The 27,245-nt window shown below is 41.6% G+C and overlaps 2 protein-coding genes across 2 annotated transcripts; both read left to right on the top strand.

Annotated features, from left to right (window-relative positions):
• The first annotated feature begins 243 nt into the window (after positions 1-243).
• LOC106569771 (lamin-A) lies at positions 244-18,266 on the top strand. The gene is made up of 13 exons (XM_014141370.3): positions 244-393; positions 1,046-1,410; positions 5,565-5,721; positions 5,977-6,102; positions 11,135-11,305; positions 11,551-11,676; positions 14,987-15,207; positions 16,407-16,656; positions 16,818-16,925; positions 17,028-17,147; positions 17,297-17,347; positions 17,470-17,664; positions 17,869-18,266. Exons 2-13 carry the CDS (start codon positions 1,067-1,069, stop codon positions 17,902-17,904), a joined length of 1,905 nt encoding a protein of 634 aa, XP_013996845.1. The 5' UTR covers positions 244-393; positions 1,046-1,066; the 3' UTR covers positions 17,905-18,266.
• Positions 18,267-22,575: 4,309 nt separating this feature from the next.
• naxe (NAD(P)HX epimerase) lies at positions 22,576-26,375 on the top strand. The gene is made up of 7 exons (XM_014141371.3): positions 22,576-22,754; positions 23,212-23,398; positions 23,552-23,660; positions 23,948-24,058; positions 24,328-24,438; positions 24,646-24,793; positions 25,684-26,375. The coding sequence occupies exons 2-7, from the start codon at positions 23,229-23,231 to the stop codon at positions 25,884-25,886; spliced, it is 852 nt and encodes a 283-aa protein (XP_013996846.1). The 5' UTR covers positions 22,576-22,754; positions 23,212-23,228; the 3' UTR covers positions 25,887-26,375.
• The last annotated feature ends 870 nt before the right edge of the window (positions 26,376-27,245 follow it).

The following is a 27,245-nucleotide window of genomic DNA, read 5'->3' as shown; positions in this document are numbered from 1 at the left end:
GGGCAAAAGCTGTACACAAATGAAATAAAAGTAGCATGGAATTTAATACTGACAAACCATGTTTACATTAGCACTTTTAGTGTTGAGCAATGGTTTTGCAATTTAAATGTAGCATCATGAATTTACTTGGGAAATTCAACATTCATCCTGAAAGGTCACACACACCCAGTGAATGAAGGGAGGGGAAGATAGGCGGAGCATTGAGGAAATCTCTCTCTCTCTCTGTGGTCAAATATATGGGCACTAACAGACTGATTCTCAGACAGTGTTCCTAGGCTGGTAATTCATTTACAGAACATACCCTGACAACTGGAGCTATTTTAACAGTCAGAAAGACAAGTTGACCATCAGACAAACGCTGATTTACACTTTCCCCCTCCTACACCTTTCAAGGTAAGTCTCATGGAAAATTGTCCTATAAAATAGAGACAACTTATGTTTTTGGTTGAGTTGATTATCCAATTACATATCAAAGACTAGCCAAAATATATTTTTAAATTACAAATTAAATGATGATTAGCCTTTCTATGGCCAAAGTTGTTCCAGCAGAGAGGACTTTCTTTTGGAATGTAAGATAACATTTTTCCAATTTTGTATGTTAATGTCTAGCCAGCAGATTCAGACCTTACCATTATGCTTGTTAATACTGAGCTGCACTGGGGTCGGAACAATCATGGTTAGATTAAGAGACTGCAGAGCCGGCACGAGATATGGGTCGGAAAAAGTGACTCAATGCAGGGATGGGATGTTCCACTGTACTCCAACTTTTACCTATATCCAAACTGATACATCGAAAACTGCCATTTTTGTCCTCACACTAGCTAGCAGTTGCCACAACCGCAGCTCAGTGTAAAGAAGTATAACGGTAGGGTTGGAATCTACTGTCTAGAAAGGCCTATGCAACAGTGCTGAGATTTATGATTATATGAAGTTCATGATTATTTGTGTTTGTGGTATTCATATGCAAATTACAATTTAATTGACTTTGATATAGGCCTAGGCCTTGTTCTGATATTCTGACAAAGATCTTTATCTCCCTGTACAGACTAGGCTACCTTCATCTACCATGACGACACCTAACCAGAATCGAACCCCCTGCGGCGTGAGCACGCCGCTCTCCCCCAACCGCATCACGCGGCTGCAGGAGAAGGATGACCTGTGCAACCTCAATGATCGTCTGGCCGTCTACATCGACAAGGTGCGCTCCCTGGAATCTGAGAATGCGGGGCTGCGGCTGCGCATTACTGAATCGGAGACCGAGATTAGCCGGGAGATGAAGGGCATGAAGGCTGCTTATGAGGCCGAGCTTGCTGACGCCAGGCAGACTCTGGACTCGGTGGCCAAAGAGCGTGCCCGCCTGCAGCTGGAACTAGGCAAGGTGCGGGAGGACTACAAGGAGCTCAAGGCCAGGTACCTACAGCATCGGTGTATATTCTAATATAAAAACCATGTTTTTATCCTATAAACCCCACCATGCAATTGATAAAGCCCTCAATTAAGAAAGATAATCTGCCATATAGCTATTGCGCACTTCCCTGTAAAGACCGCAACACATTCATACTGTAATGTCCTGGTGTGTGTGTGTTTGTGTGTCATTAGAGTGCAGGGAGAGCGGTGGAGCGTTGATGTGCCATTCAGTTGAACTGAGTTTAGTATTATTAGACTATTAATATTAATTAGAGTAAGAATGTCTGATTACATCATTCTGTGACAGCCAGAAAAGCTAGGCACATTTTGCACAGGTTTACAGAGTCAGTTGAACCTATGAAAGTGTGTGTGGTGGTTGAGCATTGTGTGATGGTTGAGTGTCGGATTCAAACTTTCCATGCCTACTGTTTCCATTCTGGAGTAGTTTGGGTTCTCTGACTCACCCAAATATGTTTAAGATGTAAAAGTTATACTGCCGCCATGTCTCCAGTGGTTATATAACAACCCTTTGTCCACTGGGGAACCAACTCAAGAGCATGCATTGACCACGTGAACGACTATGTCTGAGGTTTCAACGGAAATTTTGTCTCTCTGATTAAAAATGTATGCAAATATACAGTTTCCTAAGATCTGAACAGATCCAGATGTTTTGTATTGCATCTCCATTAGTTTGGGAACTGGGATGCTTGAAAGCCTTTTGAAGATGTTGTTCTGATTCTGATTAAAAGCTTGTTTGTCTTTGACCTCAAATACAATTTAATCAGGCCTTAAGGTCATTTGGATTAGCCTAAAATATATCACTTATCATGCATGAAAGGATTTGAAATGAAGAATTACGCTGTTTCCGTGCTTATCAGTAGTATATATACTCACCGGACAGTTTATTAGGTACTAGTCTAGGACCGGCTCAGAGCCCCCTCTGCCTCCAGAACAGCCTGATTTCTTCGGGGCATTCTACAAGGTGTCGGAAACATTCCACAGGGATGTTGGTCAATGCTGATGCGATGACATCACGCAGTTGCTTCAGATTGGAAGGCGGTACATTCATGCTGCGAACAGCCCGTTCCATCTCATCCCAAAGATGCTCTATTGCAGTGCTCACCAACCGGCATTCCTAGTCAATCACCAAACATTTCTGTAAAACGATAAGCCTTGCGATCCTATTTTTTTTTTTAATTTGTCTCACGCTGTTGGCGGTAGCTGCACTCGATTCAGCTTCCCTGCACGCCAGGTAGGCGACGTGTTCCCATTTTGAACCATTTCATATATCTGAAGGTACGAACTACCATCCCTAGTACCGGGTTGCTGCCCCCTTTGCCTCCAGAACAGGCCCGGGAGGAGCAAATCAAGTGCACTATAGGCCTACCAATGGCCAATCAGATGGCTCAGATTATCGTGTCTGCAGTAACGTAGCAGGCGTAAAAGATTGCTACAGTAAAGTTGATACTGTGAGATTTCTGCACTTTTAAAACCACGACTAGAGACAGACTGTCAATGAATACAGCAAAGAGCTGCTATTTTTATGAGTGAGTTCATGTCAAAGTTTTTACTCAGCACTGTCAACACTTCCTATTTAACACGTTTAGAAGTCATAAAATGTGCATTCTCCCTACTTCCATTCACACTCGTGCTACAACCAGCACTGCAGGAGGACCGAGCACGCCCCCATTCTCATCGACGGGGCTGTAGTGGAATAGGTTGAGAGCTTCAAGTTCCTTGGCGTCAACAACACCAACAAACTAACATGGTCCAAGCACACCAAGACAGTCGGGAAGAGGGCACGACAAAACCTATTCCCCCTCAGGAGACTGAAAAGGTTTGGCATGGGTCCTTAGATCCTCAAAAGGTTTTACAGTTGCACCATCGACAACATCCTGCCGGTTTGCATCACTGCCTGGTATGGCAACTGCTCGGCCTCTGACCGCAGAGGGTAGTGTGTACGGCCCAGTACAACCCCTGGGCCAAGCTTCCTGTCATCCAGGACCTCTATACCAGGCGGTATCAGAGGAACGACCTAAAAATTGTCAAAGACTCCAGCCACCCCAGTCATAGACTGTTCTTTCTGCTACCGCACGGCAAGCGGTACCGGACCACCAAGTCTAGGTCCAAGAGGCTTCTAAACAGCTCTACCCCCAAGCCATACATATGACTCCTGAACAGCAAATCAAATGGCTACCCAGACTATTTGCATTGCCCTCCCTTCTACTCAGCTGCTACTCTCTGTTATTATCTATATATAGTCACTTTAATAACTCTACCTACATGTTATATTACCTTAACACCAGTGCCCCCGCACATTGACTCTGTACCGGTACCCCCTGTATGTTGCACCGCTATTGTTATTTACTGCTGCTCTTTAATTATTTGTTATTCTTATCTCTCTTATTTTCTTAAAACTGCATAGTTGGTTAAGGGCTTGTAAGTAAGCATTTCACTGTAAGGTGCTGTATTCAGCGCATGTGACAAATACAATTTGATTTGCAGCTACAATGAATGTGTAGGAAAGTGTATCGATAGGTTTGCTTTGTTGTTGTTATTAACGGCTTGGGTAATTTTTAATACCAAGGAATATTTCACTTTCTCTGTTCATAGGAGTAACAACATTAATTTGTGCATAAGGCAGAAAAAATGCGGTGCGACTCGAGTTTGTCCATTTTGGTCATTGTCAGCAGAGGAAAGGGAGAGTGGAGGGACATTGAGAGGTGGACCCTCTGCTGCCCTCTCCCTCTGCTGAGCTCAGACTGACTATCAGATGCAGGCTCCATCAGCCCACTAAAATAAAAAGCTAATTATTCAAATTTATGCTCACTCAGCTGTGCCTCACAAGTAATACAACAACTGATCTATTACTTGTGTGGTCATATAGCCTACCTCAAAAAAATTGTCTGAGAAGAACAACAATGCATTGGCAGGGGAATTGAAAGCAAAGCCAATAGGCGGTGATAATATTTTGGGCCTATTGCCTACTGCACAAACCTCATTACTACAGTACTGTTTTGTGCATAGGGCGGCCGTTTCTGAGATACTGGATCCAGCGTGCCTGGCACTGATGATTGTACCACACTCAAAGTCGCTTAGGTCACTAGTTTTTCCCATTCTAATGTTCAATCAAACAGTAACTGAATGCCCTCGATGCCTGTCTGCCTTCTTTACATAACTAGCTATGGCCACATGACTGTAGGAGCAATCCATTTTCGTGAACGGGGTGGTGCACCTGATGAAACTGTCCGGTGACTGTAGTTTCCCTACACACACTCACTTCCTACGCCTTCTGCATGTGTCGAATGATTACAGTTTTATTTTGCAAATGCCTTCATTTTCCTCACTGTAGTTTGACTACAACCATCATCCAGCCAAACAGCTCCCATCCCATCCTACTATACAGCATCCAAGCCCAGTGACTAACACTTTCCCGTTTGTGCTTTCCAGTCATCATGTCTGTGTCTCAAATGGCACCCTATTTCTTACAAAGTACACAACTGTTGACCATGGCACATATGTCTCTGGTCAACAGTAGTGCATTGTGAAGGGAATAGAGTGCCATTTGGGACACAACCTAAATGTACAATACGTGGCAGTGTTTGGAGTGTTCCACTCCCCGCTTCCATTATTTTTTCATAAATATTGAGATGGTGGCAGCCTTGTGTTTGGCAAAGGCAGGCCGGGTTGCCATGGCAGCCTCTCAGCCAAACAAAGACGGTTGTGGCTTGCGGCTACCAGATGCGTCACAGTGGATGGATATAGATATAACTATGACTCATAGCACAGGGCTGGAAACACCCCCACCCATTTCCAGGCTTTCCCACCTTTCTCCTCCAGGCTTTCATCTCCCTAAAATAGCCACAGGATACAGCTGTATGAATGAAAAAAAGGAACTGTTGGAAAAACAGTTCTACATCTACATGATTTTTTTGTTGAAGGGATAATCAGTGTATGTAATCAAGTCAGTGTAGGTATTCTCTTGTCACTGACATTCTCTCTGTAGCAATTGAGATTGGGGACGAGGTTAGAGTACAGATAAAATTATATCTTTTTTAATTATATTTATATAAAAATCTACTCAACACTCCAAGAGACTGCTCATCATAATTATGTTCATACAAACCAGTGATTCCAGTGAATGCATGTCTCCTCAGGAACACAAAGAAGGAGTCCGATCTGGTGGGGGCGCTACTCCGGCTGAAGGACCTGGAGGCTTTGTTGAACTCTAAGGATGCATCCCTGACCACTGCCCTGGGAGAGAAACGCAACCTTGAGGCAGAGGTCAGGAACCTAAAGGCCCAGCTAGCCAAGGTGAACTCACTCACAATTTGTCTGGTTCTCCAAGACACTATCAATCCCATTCACACAGCTATTGTCCAACACTATTGTCCCACTATTGCTTTTGTGAGTCACTGACTTTTTTCACTCCAGTTCATTCTGATTCAATCTCTCCATCTAGTTGACACTGTTATCTCTTCTCATTGTGTGCATGCTTGTGTGTGCTTGCCTACATGTGTGTGTGAATGCCATACCCTAACATCTTATTTCTCTTTATGACTCGATCAGCTGGAGACCAGTCTGAGCGATGCTAAGAAGCAGCTGCAGGATGAGATGCTGCGGAGAGTGGATTTAGAGAACCGCATCCAGACAGTAAAAGAAGAGCTGGAGTTCCAGAAGAACCTCTACACTGAGGTCAGACTGTCTGACTTGTCACTACTGTTACCATGATGATGATAATCATAATCTTAAGACATTTTAAGACCTCCATGACTAGTTTGCAGTAAAACTAGTAGTAATCATTATGGGTCAGTAATGTTTCTCGATTAAGATTTAGATTAAACAGCAACTGCCCCTAAAAAGCTACATCTTGTTTTGAAAACAGCCTATGTTGCATCGATATTAGAGGTCGACCGATTATGATTTTTCAACGCCAATACCGATTATTGGAGGACCCAAAAAAGCTGCTACCGATTCATCGGCCGATTCTTTTATTTATTTGTAATAATGACAATTATAACAATACTGAATGAACACTTATTTTAACTTAATATAATACATCAATAAAGTCAATTTAGCCTCAAATAAATAATGAAACATTTTCAATTTGGTTTAAATAATGCAAAAACAAAGTGTTGGAGAAGAAAGTAAAAGTGCAATATGTGCCATGTAAAAAAGCTAACGTTTAAGTTCCTTGCTCAGAACATATGAAAGCTGGTGGTTCCTTTTAACATGAGTCTTCAATATTCCCAGGTAAGAAGTTTTAGGTTGTAGTTATTATAGGACTATTTCTCTCTATACGATTTGTATTTCATATACCTTTGACTATTGGATGTTCTTATAGGCACTTTAGTATTGCCAGTGTAACAGTATAGCTTCCGTCCCTCTCCTCGCTCCTACCTGGGCTAAAACCAGGAACACATCGACAACAACCACCCTCGAAGCAGCGTTACCCATGCAGAGCAAGGGAAACAACTACGCCAAGTCTCAGAGCGAGTGACGTTTGAAACGCTATTAGCGCACACCCCGCTAACTAACTAGCCATTTCACATCGGTTACACCAGCCTAATTTTGGGAGTTGACAGGCTTGAAGTCATAAACAGCGCAATGCATTGCGAAGGGCTGCTGGCAAACGCACGAAAGTGCTGTTTGAATGAACGCTTACGAGCCTGCTGCTGCCTACCATCGCACAGTCAGACTGCTCTATCAAATCATAGACTTAATTATATCATAATAACACACAGAAATACGAGCCTTAGGTCATTAATATGGTCGAATCCGGAAACTATCATCTCGAAAACAAAACGTTTTTCCTGTCAGTGAAATACGGAACCGTTCCGTATTTTATCTAACGGGTGGCATCCCTATGTCTAAATATTCCTGTTACATTGCACAACCTTCAATGTAATGTCATAATTATGTAAAATTCTGGCAAATTAGTTTGCAACGAGCCAGGCGGCCCAAACTGTTGCATATACCCTGACTCTGCGTGCAATGAACGCAAAATGACACAATTTCACCTGGTTAATATTGCCTGCTAACCTGGATTTCTTTTAGCTAAATATGCAGGTTTAAAACTATATACTTCTGTGTATTGATTTTAAGAAAGGCATTGATGTTTATGGTTAGGTACAGTCGTGCAATGATTGTGCTTTTTTCGCAAATGCGCTTTTGTTAAATCATCCCCCGTTTGGCTAAGTCGGCTGTCTTTGTTAGGAAGAAATAGTCTTCACAGTTTGCAACGAGCCAGGCGGCCCAAACTGTTGCATATACCCTGACTCTGTTTGCTAGATAAGTGACACATTTTCCCTAGTTAAAAGAAATTCATGTTAGCAGGCAATATTAACTAAATATGCAGGTTTAAAAATATATACTTGTGTATTGATTTTAGGAAAGGCATTGATGTTTATGGTTGGAGCAACGTGTACCTAAGCTATTATATGCAACGCAGGACAGGCTAGATAAACTAGTAATATCATCAACCATGTGTCGTTAACTAGTGATTATGATTGATTGTATTTTATAAGATAAGTTTAATGCTAGCTAGCAACTTACCTTGGCTTCTTACTGCATTCGCGCAACAGGCAGGCTCCTCGTGGAGTGCAATGTAAAGCAGGTGGTTAGAGCGTTGGACTAGTTAACTGTAAGGTTGCAAGATTGAATCCCCAAGCTGACAAGGTAAAAATCTGTCGTTCTGCCCCTGAACAAGGCAGTTAACCCACCGTTCCTAGGCCGTCATTGAAAATAAGAATGTGTTCTTAACTGACTTGCCTAGTTAAATATAGGTCAACATTTCTTTTTTTTTTTTTAAATAAATAAATGGGCGTCCAAAAATACCGATTTCCGATTGTTATGAAAACTTGAAATCGGCCCTAATTAATCGGCCATTCCAATTAATCAGTCGACCTCTAATCGATATGAGACAGAAACATTTGTTATAGTGTTAAAATTGATTACAAAGTGTAAATAGAATAATTTGTGTCATGAAGTCAGTCTCGTACAAAACTCCGATTTGTGAGACGATAGGGAAAAAATGGTGTCAGGTAATGAAGGGTTCCATAACAGTTTTCCTTGGGTTGGGATTATGTCAATCCTGCCCACATGCCCACAGCACCCAAGTAATCATCAATTAGGAGCGCAGCTGCACATGACCCCATCATAATGCCCATGGTCAATTTGGTTTGACATTCAATATCCTTATGGGGTTAGTTAAGGACCATCAATAAATTACACGATGTACATGGGATAATATTGGAAAAGGTTAATAAAGCTCCAAATTTCAATGTCTTAAAAACTTCTAAATTGTAGAAATTCATATTGAAAGCATTTAATGAGGCAACTAAAGATATTTCGCCAGCTAAAGGTAATTGGCTAAATTAAAACCTTACCATATGCTTCCAGTCGAAACAATTCGCACATACACTACCGTTAAAAAGTTTGGGGTCACTTAGAAATGTCCTTGTTTTTGAAAGAAAATCACATTTTTTCTCCATTAAAATAACATAAAATTGATAAAAAATACAGTGTAGACATTGTTAATGTTGTAAATGACTAATGTAGATGGAAACGGCAGATTTTTAATGGAATAGGCGTACAGAGGCCAATTATCAGCAACCATCACTCCTGTGTTCCAATGGCACGTTGTGTTAGCTAATCCAAGTTTATCATTTTAAAAGGCTAATTGATCATTAGAAAACCCTTTTGCAATTATGTTAGCACAGCTGAAAACTGTTTGTCTGATTAAAGAAGCAATAAAACTGGCCTTCTTTAGACTAGTTGAGTATCTGGAGCATCAGCATTTGATTACAGGCTCAAAATGGCCAGAAACAAATAACTTTCTTCTGAAACACGTCAGTCTAATTTTGTTCTGAGAAATTAAGGCTATTCCATGTGATAAATTGCCAAGAAACAGAAGATCTCGTACAACGCTATATACTACTCCCTTCACAGAACAGCGCAAACTGGCACTAACCAGAATAGAAAGAGGAGTGGGAGGCCCCGGTGCACAACTGAGCAAGAGGACAAGTACATTAGAGTGTCTAGTTTGAGAAACAGACTCCTCACAAGTCCTCAACTGGCAGCTTCATTAAATAGTACCCACAAAACACCAGTCTCAACGTCAACAGTGAAGAGGCGACTCCGGGATGCTGGCCTTCTAGGCAGAGTTCCTCTGTCCAGTATCTGTGTTCTTTTGCCCGTCTTAATTTTTTCTTTTTAATGGCCAGTCTGAGATATGGCTTTTTCTTTGCAACTCTGCCCAGAAGGACAGCATCCTGGAGTCGCCTCTTCACTTCACTCAACGACAGATGACTAGTTTTCGTGCACATTTTTCACTTGAGAAATACTTTACCAAACACCTTAGCTATATGTTCTTTACTATTCTGCCATCAGATTTGCCATCAATGCTCCTTATAGGACACATCTCTGCACTCTATACTCTGTAAACTAGTCATCTCCGTATAGCCATCGCAAGAACCACTGGTTGATGCTGATGTACAAAACCCTCTTAGGCCTCACTCCCCCTATCTGAGACACCTACTGCAGCCCTCATCCTCCAAATACAACACCCGTTCTGCCAGTCACATTCTGTTAAAGGTCCCCAAAGCAAACACATCCCTGGGTCGCTCCTCTTATCAGTTTGCTGCAGCTAGCGACTTGAACGAGCTCCAAAAACCACTCAAACTTGACAGTCTTATCTCCATCTCTTCATTCAAAGACTCAATCATGGACACTCTTACTGACACTTGTGGCTGTTCACGTGATGTATTGTTGTCTCTACCTTCTTGCCCTTTTTGCTGTTGTCTGTGCCCAATAATGTTTGTACCATGTTTTGTGCTGCTGCCATGTTGTGTTGCTACCGTGTTTTTGTCATGTGTTGCTACCAAGCTGTGTTGTCATGTGTTGCTGCCATGCTGTGTTGTTGTCTTAGGCCTCTCTTCATGTAGTGTTGTCTCTCTTGTTGTGACCTGTGTTTTGTCATATATTTACATTTTTAATCCCAGCCCCTGCAGGAGGCCTTTTGCCAGGCCATCATTGTAAATAAGAATTTGTTCTTAACTGATTTGCCTAGCTAAATAAAGGTAAAATAAATAGACTAGACTGGGCACGTGCGTCCTCATGTGCCATCACACGCATGTTGATTTTGTCCATCCACACCAGACATGATCAGAACGCGTAGGTTGAAATATCAAAACAAACTCTGAACCAACTATATTAGTTTGGGGACAGGTCGAAACAATTGAAATATTTGTTGACATTTAGCTAGCTAGCTAGCCTGCTGTTGCTAGCTAATTTGTCCTGGGATATAAACATTGGGTTGTTGTTTAACCTGAAATGCAACGCGGGCTGTGTGGTCAGCATGTTTGCCCTCAAAATAAATGGCTGATTTCTTAATTTATTTCATGAATATTTTGTGTTAGTGTTTCTGGCTATGTTGTTGCTAAAGTGGCTCAAGAGGGATAAACAACAGTAATATTGTCGCTTTTTTCTCGTTATTCAAGCGAAGCACTTTAGGGAATGTGTGAGCACAGGTGTTCGTGTCGCCTAGCCGAGATCTACTAGAAGCAAACCAAACCTATGTATGCGGACGCCTTTACTGTGTACTGTTTTGGCAGAGTGAATGTACAAATACTTGCCATTGAGAATTATTTTGAATCCACGAAAAGGCTTAATCTGAGTCAGGGAAACCGGTCCTTAAGATTTAGTTTTGTTGGTAAATCTCTTACAGGAGCTGAGAGAAACGAAGCGACGCCACGAGTCTTGCATGGTGGAGCTGGGTAACGGAAAACAGGAGGACTTTGAGAGCAGGCTGGCCGAGGCCCTGATAGAGATGCGCTCCCAGCACGAGCTACAGATCAAGATGTACAAGGATGATATAGAGAAAACCTATACATCTAAGGTAGCCCAAACATCAGATTTTGAGATTGAGAGAGAGCTTCATGATGTGCAATGTGCCTGCTAGTAGTATATTCAGAAAGCTGTAGGCCAACATGCATGCTACCATTTGAGAGATTTGAGCACAAGTGATTGGTTGAAGTACATTTCATCAGTATAGTTAAGGGATGAATAGCATCAGTTTAGACGACCACTGATTCTGGTCCCCATGCTCCCAAGGACTGATGCCCTTTTGTTGTTCTCTGCCAGTTGGAGAACGCCCGTCAGTCTGCTGACAGGAGCAGCCACCTGGTGGGGGCAGCCCATGAGGAGCTGCAGCAGACCAGAGTACGCATCGAGTCTATGTCTGCCCAACTCAGTCAGCTGCAAAAACAGGTACAGTATTTGTGCAGGTTTGTTATAGATCTTTTCAACTGTCAAAACAATAACACGTTATATACACATGCGCAACCAAAATATTCCTAGTTAATCTCGGTTACCCAGAAGTAAAATTATCTTGCGAAAGTTTGTCATTTCATGCCATTAACAATTGTGATTACCTTTGTGGAAAGGAAGGAAGCTAAGTCTTCTCCATCGCAAACGAAAACTCTCAGCCAAACCCCTCTTTTTCGCTAATTTCACCCGTGTTTATCGTGGCCAAAAAGTACATTTTTGTTAGTGGAAACCGTTTTATCATCCACACACAGACTTAAAAATCACTGCACTAGTTAAACTCCGCCTTCGCACAATCCTGATTCTTCCAAATAATCAATGAAGAAAACACCAAACCAGGAACTACTGTTGCTCGTAATCACATAATTGTACGTGAGGCTTGACAGATTCTCACCGTTTCATCTCGCCACAAGAGATTATTCCCCAATAAACATCCGGTGCTGCAGCGCGCCATAATTGCTAGCTAGATCCAACCAGAAAACGGAACAAATGACTAATATACACACATTGACTTGTTACTACCAGATCCACTAAACAAAATCATCAGACAACATTTATTTCCTGTATATTTTCTGTTTGCTCTGGTGTTTCATTTGGCTAGCACAGCAAATAATATCACTGGAGCTAGCGTGATGTGAAGGTAGAAAAATAGAAGTTTATATTGTTAGCCAGCTAGCTAGATAAATGAATTTCTCTCACGACATCCAACAAAGTAACTATGTAGCTAGCATATAAATTCAATGTTTGACTGCCACATTGTTTACATCATAAGTTAGCTAGCAGCAGTAATTACCCAACTATCAACCCCTCTCCCTCTAACCAATCTGTCACTCAGTTCTTCGTCTGCAACCTCTAAAACACAACTATATTTTACCCAGGTGTATTGCCCACTTACTTTTTTAAAGAAACAAACTAGTTTTAATGAACCGCTAGCTTGTGCTAGTCATGTATTATCGGCCTCACGTTACAAGACCTTAGTGGCGTGTTTACAGTAAAGCTGAACTTTACAGATGCTAGCACTGACACCTTGTGGGGATAATGTTGAACTGCATATCATCGCACCACGATGGAACATAACATTAGTTTGATTTCAAGCAATTTATTTCGTGATGTATTTTGAAGTTAAATTAAATTAACCTTAAAATGTTATTTTCTGCACACCATCATGACAGTGATATTTGATAATAGTGGTTCTCTCCTCTGCGTGTCATGTTAACCCAGGCCCTGTGTGTCCCCAGGCGCTCTCGTTTGTTGACTCCTGTAACCGTAAAAGCCTTGGGTTCATGCATGTTAAATTCATGCTTGCATGTTCAATTCTCGGGCCGACTCTTTTCTCTGTATATATCAATGATGTCGCTCCTTCTGCTGGTGATTCTCTGATCCACCTCTACGCAGACGACACCATTCTGTATACATCTGGCCCTTCTTTGGACACTGTGTTAACAAACCTCCAAACGAGCTTCAATGGCATACAACACTCCATCCGTGGCCTCCAACTGCTCTTAAATGCTAGTAAAAACGAAATGCTTGCTCTTCAACTGATCGCTGCCCGCACCCGCCCGCCCAACTAGCATCACTACTCTGGACGGTTCTGACTTACAATATGTGGACAACTATAAATACCTAGGTGTCTGGCTAGACTGTAAACTCTCCTTCCAAACTCATATTAAATCTAGAATCGGCTTCCTTTTTCACAACAAAGCCTCCTTCACTATTCACCCTACCGATCCTTGACTTCGGCTGTCATTTACAAAATAGTAATCAATGAAAATCAATGAAACATATTTGAAATAGACAATATGGCGGCATACACATTGGTGGACTACTTCATGGAGAATAAAATTGATTTATTTTAATAACAGAGCATTTTCTAAATTCAAACGAACCCGCTGCAACTGGACACAGACATTTTATGAGACTCATGTTTCCACAAATTGAGAACGAACATAATCAAATGACACTTGAAGTTAGCATGCCAACCACTGGAGGACAGTGAGTGTAGCAGAATGAGGCAAATCGACACAAAATCCTCCCGCAGCTGATACGCTTATGGTATTAAGATATAGATAAATTCATGATGGACAGGAGACACTACTTTAAGTCTCAGGGGGGAAGACATCACATTGGCTACTAGAACTCACCTCTGCTCCAGTCACACCCCTTTCACCTCCTCCTATGCCGCCGACAGTATAACTCAGCCACCGACTGTGTGATCTGTGTCAATGTAGCAGAATTAAACCGGGGTGCAACTTCGGAAGTGGGGGGGACATTATAATTATTTTTTAACATTTTTAATCCAGTTGGATAAACACTCCAAACAGCCTACCCGACCGCTCAGAGGCGTCCACATGGTCCTAAAGCACACCGTCCCTTGTTTGTGTCACATTCCAATGGGGTTGTTAGATTGACTCAGTTCACACAGTCTGCTCTGCTGACTGCTGAGGTTGATGCGGAGAAGGATGTGTGTTGCACGTTAGCTAGTTGACAGGTGCTAAGCTATTTCTCAATTCACCCTTCCTCGATTCCTCTCCTCCTTCTCAAAACCCATTGGAGAAGGTCAGAAGGGTAGGGACCTTGGACCTTCTCATCCAATACAGTTGCAATACAATACAGGTGAGGAAATGGGATGTGAGGAATCAAGGAAAGACAGAGTGAGACAAAATCCTAGTACCCATCGTGTGGTGATGTCACCCACCCTTAGACCTAAAGTACTGTTATCCTAGCCCAACTGCATCAACTTTTCAAAGTGCTGGTAGTGCTTTCAGATTAATTCTATTACCGGATGCATTTGTACAAGATGAAAATACATGCATGAGATGCATGCCTACTTCTAGAGCTCGTGCAACGTGTTTACATGGTTCTGCACGTTTCAGGTGATAGAAATCTGAATGCTCTTCCAGCGCTTTGAAAAGTTGATGTAATTATACTTTCCTGTAGATATATTTTCTCACATTCCTACCTGCAAAAGGGCCAACCACACAGACAACCATTAAAGTAAGTTCAAATGACATTTTATTCAAGGTCGGTAGAGGAAACTTTTCCAATTTAGGCTATTCACTGCATTGCTTCTTTGGGAAATCTATCACTTTTAATTTTGAAAATAGATTAGTTCCCGGTTGCAAGGAACATCCGACCCTGACCTTGAGAAAACAACTAGACTAAGTTAGCTAGCTAGCTTAGCAGTTAAAAATGTGTATACCCTGTCAATAAGTAAGTTGTACCCATTTCATAAGAACCTTTCCACCCATTCCAGTTGGCAGCCCGTGAGGCGAAGGTGAGGGACCTGGAGGAGGCGTTGTCTCGTGAGAGGGACACCACGCGCCGTCTGCTGGGGGATAAGGAGAGAGAGATGGCTGAGATGAGACAGAGGATGCAGCAGCAGCTGGATGAGTATCAGGAGCTGCTGGATGTCAAACTGGCCCTGGACATGGAGATCTGTGCCTACAGAAAGCTACTGGAGGGAGAGGAGCAGAGGTATACTGAAGACATAGAAATATGCATTTTATAGTCACACATACAATACTTGTAAAATAGGGCAGGGTTAAACCTGTTTTGATAGCTTAGCTAGCTTGCCGGTTTCGATATTGAATCACTACAAGGCTGCCGGCTAGAGCAGTATGGATGCCGTCTTAATTGGCTAGTCACCTCACCACCATGAACCACACACTGGTAATTTTTAGGGTTCTTTAATGAACAACTGTAGGATGTGGTTTTACAAGGAATAGAAAAACAAACATATTATAGGACACAATAATATATGATTATTACTATAAGATGCATACAGTATAAAGGCTTAACCAGATAAGCTTGCTACAATTTGCTATGTAAATGTAATGAAATAAGGCTTCACACAGATGTGAAAACAATACTGACTTAAAATGATATGCTGTATGTAATAGGCTTCCATTACATCTCAAATATAATGCAGTATAGAGAACATTAATCACAATAGCAGAATACACCTGCAGTCTATACACCGCTACACAATACAGTTCTAGTATGCTAACATAGACGGTAAACTATAAAGTGGCCTGCAAGGACTCGTGACCACTACAAGGTGCAATAACTGTGTACTGACCATGAAAATGGTGGACAGAGCGAGAGCGCTCACTAAACCTGCTATCTCTAATAAGCTGCCGCAGTTACCAGCAGGCTGTACAATGTAAACAAACTCTGACAACGATAATAAAAATACATAAATATTCTTATCTCAAGTATAAACATAACTGCAATGCACTGTGTGCATGATGCATAGAAAACAGTTAGCCTGGCTAACTAGCTAGTTGCTAGCAATGACGATACATAAGCAATTACAACTTGGAGGTGGGACTTACAACAAGCAGGCTAAAGAGAATGTCTCTGATTGGATAGAAATTTGGTGGTGATTGACTGATGATCTGTCGCGTATTCTAACTAAAGGGACGAACTAGAAATACTACATCTGAAGACCTTTTCTTTTCTACATATTGTACATTTTTACATACTGACAAAACACATACTTTACATGTACTTACTCACAGGGCTACAAACAGTCACATGTGGCACATACAGTATTAAAAAGTATACACAGGTCAGAAGCACAAATACATGTCAAACTCAGTCATTCACAAATTACTCTTGCTCTTCTCCCTTCTCGGTTATTAAAACCCATGGATCAATTCTACTCCATCCAGGCTGCGTCTGTCTCCCAGCCCTCCCGCCATGCGAGTGACAGGAAGTGGATCAGGCACCCGTACCGTCCACTGCAGTTCCTCTACCAAGAAGCGGCGTCTCAACAACACCGACAGTGAGGCCTCAGGCCTGACAGGAGGCGCAGTGGCGCGAACACGCATCACCCAGCAGGCTTCTGCCAGTGGACGTGTCACTGTGGATGAAGTGGACCTGGATGGGAAGTATGTGTTGCTCAGCAACAAAGCAGATGAGGTGAGAGGGCTTGTTTGGCATTTTACACATTAAAGTCAATTTGTTTTCGTATTAGGTTGATAGGATGAGGCTGTAGAGGGACATTTACAAATCTACTGCCACTGCTTTAGCACTTTAATTAGGGATTTCCAGTAAATCCATCCTCTACATCACTCCCACAGGACCAGAACCTGGGAAACTGGCAACTGAAGCGACAGATAGGCTCCGGCACCCCCGTCACCTTCAAGTTCCCCCCTAAATTCACCCTGAAGGCTGGACAGAGGGTCACAGTAAGTGTGTCTGAAAAGTTTCAACTACCATTGTGTTGAACATGGTAATTTTATCTGTGAAAAAAAATGAAAATACTTCTGAATGTTCTTTTGGGGAATCAGATCTGGGCATCTGCAGCTGGTGGCAGCCACAACCCCCCTTCTGACCTGGTGTGGAAGACCCAGACCTCATGGGGCAGTGGAGACCACTTCCAGACCACTCTGATCAGTGCCAACGGAGAGGTGGGCACTCACTGTTTATTTATTTACTTGACATTTATTTAACTAGGCAAGTCAGTTAAGAAAAAATTCTTATTTTCAATGACGGCCTGCCCCACAAACATGTTCATATTATAGTTTGTGACATGCAACGGATCTTTCTCTCTATTCAGGAAATGGCTACGAGGAAGGTGACCCGCACCCTATTTGATGAAGATGACATGGTGAGTGCAATCAAATGCCAATTGAGTATGAAAAGGGTGTGTCTTCGGACTTTGGCACATCCATAAGGAATGCAGCAAAATGAATGTGTGGTTAATACATATATCTCTGACGCCCCCTGCAGATGGCCCATAGCACATGCGGAGGAGATGGTGAGTATAACCTGCGGAGCCGGTGTGGCTCCTGTGGCCTGCCCGCTGACAGCAAGTCCAGCGGCGGCTTCTCTGTGTCCTCCGCCTCCCGCTCCATCCGAAGTGGGGGCATCGCTGAGGGTCTCCTCCCACACTCCTATGTTGTGAGCAGCAGCACGTCTCGTAGGGTAGGTCCTATAAGTCCCACAGACACACAACATTTTTAGTCCCTATAAGTAGGCCCATTTGAAATCTACACTTCATCTGCTGGAAAGCACACAAACCTGTTTAATGACACAGAACTCTGGTTGTATAATCATTGAGCTATTCAACATATTAAGATATTTTGCACAACAAACAGTGTATGTTAAAAAATATATCTCATTTTTCAGAGTGGATCTAGAATGGAGAACTGCCCCATCATGTGAAGCCTTGAGTTCTAACTGGTGCACATGGACTCCATTTCATCTCAATTTTATATCTTTTTTTATACTCTTTATCCAATAAAGTTTTTCTAACTTTATACATTGTAATAGATTCAGACATGCACATGCATTTGATTTATGTTTAGATCCAGACAGAGCACAAATAAAGGTTAGATTAATTTGTTGGCATGAAAATTAGATTTAACCACTGCCAGCTATATATTTTCCCAATGGATCCCTGCATGTTACAGTATGCCTCCAGTCTAATCTGGAACACATCTTGCTTCTATTCATGTCACAATTAATAAAATAATAGAATAGAATAACTATGCATGGATCAATACAATTGCCTCATGTTGTTTTAATGGTGTATCTTTGTTCTTGTGGTCTCATTTTGTTATTCAATGTTGCACATTGTATTGGCTGTTTGTACAGGTAAGATGGCGCTGACAGATATGGCAGCTCTGCTTCTAAGTCCTAAGCAACTTCGCAGTATTTCTTTTTTGTGTGTGTTATTTCTTACATTATTAGCCCAGAAAATTATTTGTGTTATTACGTACAGTCGGAAAGAAATGTGGATATCAGAGCAGCGGTAACTCACCAGCATTACGAACAGGAATATGACTTTCCCAAATTGGATTATTTGTTCGTACCCCCCAGGGCAATTGAACTTATTCCAGAGGCTGCTCCAAAACACTGTCGGCGGAGAAGAGGTATTCGGAGTGGACTTCTAGTCTGCTTCCAAGTATATTACTCGCTAATGTTCAGTCTCTGGACACTAAAGCAGACGAGCTCAGGGCGAGGATCTCCTTCCAGAGAAACATCAGGGATTGTAACATACTCTCGCAGTACATTGTGCAGACAGGAAAAAATAATTCTCTAGGAAGAAGAAATATAGGGGTGTATGTTTCATGATTAACTACTCATGATGTGATTGTGATAACCTACAGTAACTCAAGTCCTTTTGTTCACCTGACCTAGAATACCTCACAATCAAATGCCGACCGTATTACCTCCCAAGAGAATTCTCTTCGGTTATAGTTACAGCCGTGTATATTCCCCCTCAAGCAGATAACTCGACGGCATGCCAAGAACTACACTGGACAATATGCAAACTGGAAACCACATATCCTGAGGCCACATTTATTGTAGCTGGGGATTTCAACAAAGCAAATTTGAGGAAAAGATGAACAAAATTCTACCGACAAGTTGACTGTAGTACTCGGTCTGGAAAAACATTGAACCACTGCTACTCAACTTTTCGAAATGCCTATAAGGCCCTCCCCCGCCTTCCCTTCGGCAAATCTGATCACGACTCCATTTTGCTCCTCCCTTCCTATAGGCCGAAATTCAAACAGGAAGAACCCGTGCTAAGGTCTACTCAACGCTGGTCTGACCAATCGAAATCCATGCTTCAAGATTGTTTTGATCACACGGATGGAGATATGTTCCAGGTAGCCTCTGAGAATAACATTGACAAATACACGGATAAGGTTACTGAGTTCATCAGGAAATGTATAGGAGATGTTGTATCCACTGTGACTATTAACACCTACCAAAACTAGAAACCGTGGATAGATGGCAGCTTTGAGGATAACACAGTGTCACCGATGCGGTCCGCTACCAAGGACTGTGGGCTCTCCTTCTCCGTGGCTGACATGAGTAAGACATTTAAGCATGTTAACCCTCGCTGGACACCTACAGCACCCGATGTCAAAGGAAGGCCAAAAAGATCATCAAAGACATCAACCACCCGAGCCACGGCCTGTTCACCCCACTATCATCCAAAAGTTGAGGTCAGTACAGGTGCATCAAAGCTAGGATTGAGAGACTGTAAAACAGCTTCTATCTCAAGACCATCAGACTGTTAAATAACCATCACGAGCCAACATCCATAGAGGCTTCTGCCCTATATACGTATATAGACTTGTAATCACTGGCCACTTTAGTAATGGAACACAAGTCACTTTACTCATCTCATGTATATACTGTATTCTATTTGACTGTATTTTCGACATTGCCCTATCTAATATTTATACAGTACCAGTCAAAAGTTTGGGCACACATATTCATTCAAAGATTTTCCTTTATTTGTACTATTTTCTACATTGTAGATTAATAGTGAAGACATCAAAACTATAAAAGAACACATATGGAATCTTGTAATAACCAAAAACAAATCAAATAACCAAAAACAAATCTAAATATATTTTATATTTGAGATTCTTTAAAGTAGCCACCCTTTGCCTTGCTGACAGCTTTGCACACTCTTGGCATTCTCTCAACCAGCTTCATGAAGTTGTCATCTGGAATGCATTTAAATGAACAGGTGTCCCTCGTTAAAAGTTAATTTGTGGAATTTCTTTCCTACTTAATGCATTTAGGGCAATCAGTTGTGTTGTGACAAGATAGGGGTGGTATACAGAAGATAGCCCTATTTGGTAAAAGACCAAGTCCATAATATTAATATGTCAAGAACAGCTCAAATAAGAAAAGAGAAACGACAGTCCATCATTACTTTAAGACATTAATCAATCTGGAAAATGTCAAGAACTTTGAAAATTTCTTCAAGTGCTATGATGAAACTGGCTCTTATGAGGACCACCACAGGAAAGGAAGACCCAGAGTTACCTCTGCTGCAGAGGATAAGTTCATTAGAGTTACTGCAGCCCAAATAAATACTTCACAGAGTTCAAGTAATAGACACATCTCAACATCAACTGTTCAGAGGAGACTGCGTGAATCACTACTAACCACTACTAAAGGACACCGATTAGAAGAAGAGACTTGCTTGGGCAAAGAAACGCGAGCAATGGACATTAGACCGGTTGAAATCTGTCCTTTTAGATTTTTGGTTCCAACTGCCGTGTCTTTGTGAGACAAAGAGGAGGTGAACGGATGATCTCCGCATGTGTGGTTCCCACCGTGAAAAATGGAGGTGGAGGTGTGATGGTGTGGGGGTGCTTTGCTAGTGACACTATCTGTGCTTTATTTAGAATTCAAGGCACACTTAACCAGCATGGCTACCACAGCATTCTGCAGCGATATGTAACCGATGTGAAATGGCTAGTTCGTTAGCGGTTGTGCGCGCTAATAGCGTTTCAATCAGTGACGTCACTCGCTCTGAGACTTGAAGTAGGGTTTCCCCTTGCGTTGCAACGGCTGCGGCTTTTGTGGCGCGATGGGTAACGATGCTTCGTGGGTGTCAGTTGTTGATGTGTGCAAGGGTCCCTGGTTCGAGCCCAGGTTGGGGCGAAGAGAGGGACGGAACCTACACTGTTACAGATATGCCATCCCATCTGGTTTGCTCTTAGTGGGACTATCATTTGTTTTTCAACAGGACAATGACCCAACACACCTCCAGGCTGTGTAAGGGCTATTTGACCAAGAAGGAGAGTGATGGAATGCTGCATCAGATGAACTGTCCTCCACCGTCACCCGACCTCAACCCAATTGAGATGGTTTGGGATGAATTCCATTATTAATTCCATTATTTTACTTTAGATTTTTGTGTTTTGTTGGGAATTGTTAGATACTACTGCACTGTTGGAGCTAGGAACACAAGTATTTCGCTACACACAATAACATCTGCTAAATATGTGTATGTGACGAATAACATTGGATTTGTACCTGGATGACTGGATACACTGTGTTTTATATGTGCTTCTGCCTCCACAGAGTCATATTGTTTGTCTTAGTTAAAATATTATCTGTTCTTTTCATTCATAGGAAAAAAAAGAAATAATCAAATAATCAAAATGAATATGGAAAATAGCTACAAGGACATAAGGTGGTCATATAAAAAGAAAATACTGACACATGGTTTCTTCTATTATGTGTTTTTATTTTAATCATTTAATAATTTAGAATGACATGTACATTAATTGCTACAAAAAATGAGGGTTTATTACTTTTCACTTGCATCTGAAAATACATATTCACATAATTATTCGCTTTTACATAAATGTCCTTGGTAATTAGTTGATTATTTGAATCAACTGTGTAGTGCTAGGGCAAAAACCAAAAGTTGCTGCCCATGGGGTCCCGAGGACCGAGTTTGGGAAACCCTGCTTCAGGTGTTTTAGATGCCAAGCTTATGGTCATGTTGCATCACAGTGTAGGAGGGAGATTCCAAGATGTGAGCAGTGTGCAGGTGAGCATGGGGCAAAGGAATGTGTTGTATCGGTGGAAAAAAAACTGTGTGTATCGATTGTGGGCGTGCCCATGTTTTTGGGGATCAGAAGTGCCCGGTGCAAGAGAAGAGATTAGAGGATAATGGGTCAAGGGTGAGTATTAGGCGTAGGCTTCCTAGTTATCAACTGTACCGCAGAAATGGAATCCCAGAAAATAGATGTTGTGGTGGCAGCTGCTGAGAGGCACTTGGGTGTAAAGGGTTTTACTGCAGAAAAGTTACAAGTTCTGTTGAACAAAAGATTCTCGTCCTCTCAGGCCATCAGCCTGGTGTCGGATCAGTTAAAGTAGTTGAATGGGGGGGGGGGGGGGGGGGGATGATGAAATAGTGGTATATAGGTTTAGGGTTAGTGGTGCCATTTTTTTCCCTTTCTTCCTTCCTTTTTATTTTTGTATCACAAAATATAACGTGATTGAGAACACATTACTGCACAGTAGGTGGCGGCATGCACAAACAAATGTGCGAACGCGATGATACCAAAAGAAGAAGAAGAAGGAACGGTTTCTGATTATACAGGAAGTAAATGCTAAGCAATTCGCGTAACAAACTGCACCAGACACACGGTTTTAAAGGCGATTTAAATTGTGTCATTTGGTTCGTAAATTGTGCAATTGAATATTTGAAGATTAACAACCTTTAAATCTAGAAGATTGTGCATTTGGTGAGTCTTACTAATCATCTTTCAAATCACTTGACTTGCTCACATCCATAACAAATTAGTATTCAAGTTGGAGGTTTTCAGTGTTGTGCTTGCTTGGTATTAGGCATAGTTCTGTTTAAACTGTTATTTAGATGTTTTACTGCAGAGGTCTTCCATGATAACTTAAGTTATTTATATATTTTTAGTTATGAAAACCATAGCTTAAAGCACATACATGCTTAAAGCACAAAAACATAAGCCAGGCCCCCGATCTGTTTGTGCTCCTGCCAACTCCATTGCTCATTGTCAAATCAAACATTTTTGGATGACAATTCCATAAGGAGTTGGCAAGGGCGCAGATACAGACTGGCACCCAGGCAATAACAATAACACCTGTTTACTCACCTGTCATCTTCAGTGTCCATTAAATTCAAACATGGGTCTCTCATTGAATGTGAATATGTTCCTCCTCTTCCAGGTGTTTGAACCAACTGGATGTTGAGTCTGCGGGCTCTGTTTAGGATTGGGTTCCTTGTGACATTACGGACAACCACAGTCCTCTCCCACAGGAGGGCATGTCCATTGGTCAGTGTGACAAATAGTCTATATAAGGAGTGCTTCAGTGGACTAGCGTCCACCATGGCCCAGTCCATAAAATACCTTGGGTAAGGGTGTGTGTGTGTGTGTGTGTGTGTGTGTGTGTGTGTGTGTGTGTGGTGTGTGTGTGTGTGTGTGTGTGTGTGTGTGTGTGTGTGTGTGTGTGTGTGTGCATGCCTGCATGTGTGTGAACTGTGTGATATATTTATCTGTATCCTCAGGCAGGAGGAGGCTCAGCAAATTGACGAGGAGTTGTTCTCAGAGTATGGCTTCAGTGTGGACCAGCTGATGGAGCTGGCTGGGCTCAGCTGTGCTACAGCAATCACCAGGGTGAGACTCAGTATTTCCCCTAGGAGTGTCTCTTACAATGACTGGTACTGCCCAAGGTGCTGTGAGATGGTGAATGCCACAGCTGTGCGCTGTTCAGCATTGGAAAATCTCAGAAGCACAAGTTTAACTCAATTTAGACTCTGCATAGTGTAGATTAGACATTTCACAATTGGAAGTCATGAGGGCCCTACTTTAGGCTGGTTGAAATGGTTTTAAGCTTGACATGTGCTTTAAGTGTTGCTTTTAGGCTACCTTTTTATTCATCTGTTGCCTTTCTTCTGTTCTAGGCCTACCCCACCAGCTCTCTGGTCATAGCCAGACCCTCTTTGCTTGTGATTTGTGGCCCAGGTAACAATGGAGGAGATGGCCTGGTCTGTGCCAGACATCTCAAACTCTTTGTGAGTGTTTCATCCTTCTCATCTGATATGTTTTCAAATATCAAGGCATGCAGTAGATATTAGAGAATTGGTTATTATTATAATTAACCTATTTTTCTTAAAGGCATCTATTGCTTTTGGAATCAATGCTGTGTTGTGCTTTTTCTGTAATAGTAAGTGACTTTTAAATTGGCATCAAATAGGCTTAAATAACCTATTAGTATGCATTGCTAAGTAACATGCCTATAGTCTGTGATTCTTTGTGTTTGATGCTTTGTGTGTGACTACAGGGTTATGCACCTACCATACTGTACCCAAAGAGGCCAAACAAACTGTTGTTCCAGGGTCTGACCACCCAGTGTGAGAAGATGGATATACCTTTCTTAACTGAAATGCCTGAGGTATAGTGAGCTGTGGCTCCTGTGTTAACCTCAGAACAAAGTCTATTTGGTTGTTAGGTGTGTGTCCTGACTCCTCGGCTACCTCACATAAAATTATCTGGGAGTGTCAGTGTTGTATAAAAGGTTGTTGATGTATTTATCTTGGAGTGTGTATGTGATAATGTGCAGTGGTGTTAATTCTGAAAGTGACAAAGATGATCCTCTTAGGCAATGGTGGTCGACGAGGCTTACAACCTGGTGATAGACGCCATTTTTGGCTTCAGCTTCAAGGGTGCAGTGCGGGAGCCTTTTGGCTCCATCCTGGACGTGCTGAAGAAGACCACTGTACCTATAGTTAGTATTGACATCCCCTCAGGTGGGTGGGCCCTTAACTCACTTCAAACTAGAATCTAGAGGGCAGATATAGATGTCTTTCACTGATAAGCAAGTCTAGTAAAAATATCCAGTCTCTACTATATCTCAATCACAAGGTAATAGTTGATTTTTATATAGTAGAATCTCAAAGTTGGTTTAGAAACAAAATAAACCAAAAACAATTTAGCAAAATCTGGCAGTATTTCGGTGATGGTCTTTGACATCTTTAGATGATAGGCAGTACAGAAAGGTAGTATCTTGAGAAGAGGGAGCATAGATGGTACAGAGACCTTCAGACAGACAGGCCACGGAGCTTCTCAATGGGCACTTAGTCGTCTTGGATAGTCGCAGCTCCTCCTCCATAGTTAGGCTGGATCATCCACTACTGAAATGTAGCACCCACCTGGGTGATGCTTTGGCAACTGTAAAAGTGGCAGTAAGACCCCCAACCCTCGGCAGTGGTCCAGAAAAGCAACAGACGGAGTGAGCCTCTGCATCCCCTCACACCACAGCACTTCCCCCTAGGAACTGGGGCAGGGGGCTAAATAGCTAATACTGTTGATCTGGTGTTGCCGCATTAGTCAAATCATATTAGCAAGCTAGCTAGCCAAGCCAAATATAAACTGACTTGCCATAATCAGTCCTGCATTTCTGTGGGTCACCACCAGATATTTCAATTGATCTATTAACAAGTTATCAAAAACAAAAAAAAGCTTAAGAAAATGCCTTGATTAAAAACCACATTTTGGGCAGTATTTTGTTCAGAAAACATCAGGAACGTTATTTGTTGAATCCAGAGGTTCAATACAGTGTGCCTTAAGTCTATTAGCTCAGCCAAAATGTTTCCATTGGGATGGAGATATTCTCCCATACTGTACATGTCCTCTTCAGGTTGGGATGTGGAGCAGGGCAGCACAGATGGACTCCAGCCAGACATGCTAATCTCCCTGACTGCCCCTAAGAAGTCAGCAAAACACTTCTGTGGACGCTACCACTATCTGGGTGGACGTTTTGTGCCTCCTGCCATGGAGAAGAAGTACCAGCTCAACCTTCCTCCGTACCCCAATACTGACTGTGTGTACCAGCTGCAGTAGTGCCATCCAGTGGTGTGTGTGTATATACACATATGTAAAAATAAAAAATAAAAAAATAATAATAATAAAATTGGTATGTAAATGCTGTTCGCAGTGAGTAAAGTAATGCTCCCATGTATGTGCATTTACCCTCCGCTACACCACTGGTGTCAGCTGTATAGGCGAAAGGCTGTGTAAGTACACTTGGGGTTTGAGAGGTTATCAACGTCAGTGGATCCATTAGGAATTGGATGAGATTTTTATGTACTGTTTGCACAAAAAGGTTATATCTAAATGAATGGGTCTTTTGCTGTTGCAGTTTGATTTAAATGTTTTGGCATACTTATAAGAGTTTGGATGGACAGCTATAATTGCAGTCTGTTATTTAAATATAAAACATTTTAAGTTTGATATTATAAATGGTCAATCTTAAATTATTTTTTTGTCATTATCACTTAACATTGTAAATTGTAGGTATGTCTTAATAAAATGTACATCTAGCAAGACCAATCGAACTGAGAAGACAGTTTATCATAGTCGATCACATTCTATTATAAATACCTTTTGAAGTTTAGTATATTTCATGATGATTGTGCATAATTTATAAGACATACAACGGGGAGTGGATGGATGGATTTATTATATTTTTTTCAATCGCATTGGTGAAATTTTCAGTTATGGGGTGAATTTGAACTCAAACTGATAACACTTGTAATACCCCCTATCTTATGTTCAGAACATTTTATTGTGCATTAATTGGGGTTTCACACATTTCACCCATGAGTCATTCATGCAAAATCTACGTTTTCTGGGAATTACTATGACATTTCGTTTAGTTACCAATACATCAGATAATGCTAACTAATTATTTATGCAATTTTAACCAAAAAAAAATACAAGATACAAATGTCAAAACTGTTCTTTTTGAAGTGCTGAATATAACAAATAGTAGATGGTTTCACTATTCTTATACAATGTATACAGTAGCAGTCATCTTGAATTCCAGGTGAAGCTGGTTGAGATAATGCTAAGAGAGTGCAAAGCTGTCATCAAGGCAAACACTTTTTTGGTAAGTACATGATTCCATATGTGTTATTTCATAGTTTTGATGTCTTCACTATTATTCTACAATGTAGATAATAGTAAAGATAAAGGAAAAACCCTGGAATGAGTAGGTGTGTCCAAACTTTTGACTGGTACTGTATAGTATGTAGGGCAAATAATCAGAAATGGGGGTATTGTAAAGCAGTTGGCTGTCCCTTGCAAGATTGTACAAGATCACCTTTTCTATGTGACTTGTCAACTGATACAGTATTGCCTCTCTCTGCTTGAAATTCATCAGCTTACAGTGTATCAATGAAATATGGGCTATTCGGAGTG

The sequence above is a fragment of the Salmo salar genome, chromosome 14 (genome assembly GCF_965601325.2).
Source record: "Salmo salar chromosome 14, fSalSal1, whole genome shotgun sequence".
Lineage (NCBI taxonomy): Eukaryota > Metazoa > Chordata > Actinopteri > Salmoniformes > Salmonidae > Salmo > Salmo salar.
Note: the sequence above shows the minus strand (reverse complement) of the source record. Positions and strands in the feature narration are given on the sequence as shown.

Coding starts and splice junctions, on each gene's coding strand:
- LOC106569771 (XM_014141370.3), top strand. CDS start 1,067: ATGACGACACCTAACCAGAATCGAACCCCCTGCGGCGTGAGCACGCCG. Junction 1,411..5,564: donor TACAAGGAGCTCAAGGCCAG/GTACCTACAGCA, acceptor ATGTCTCCTCAG/GAACACAAAGAAGGAGTCCG. Junction 16,657..16,817: donor TCAGCAACAAAGCAGATGAG/GTGAGAGGGCTT, acceptor TCACTCCCACAG/GACCAGAACCTGGGAAACTG.
- naxe (XM_014141371.3), top strand. CDS start 23,229: ATGTTGAGTCTGCGGGCTCTGTTTAGGATTGGGTTCCTTGTGACATTA. Junction 23,399..23,551: donor CAGTCCATAAAATACCTTGG/GTAAGGGTGTGT, acceptor CTGTATCCTCAG/GCAGGAGGAGGCTCAGCAAA. Junction 23,661..23,947: donor GTGCTACAGCAATCACCAGG/GTGAGACTCAGT, acceptor CTTCTGTTCTAG/GCCTACCCCACCAGCTCTCT.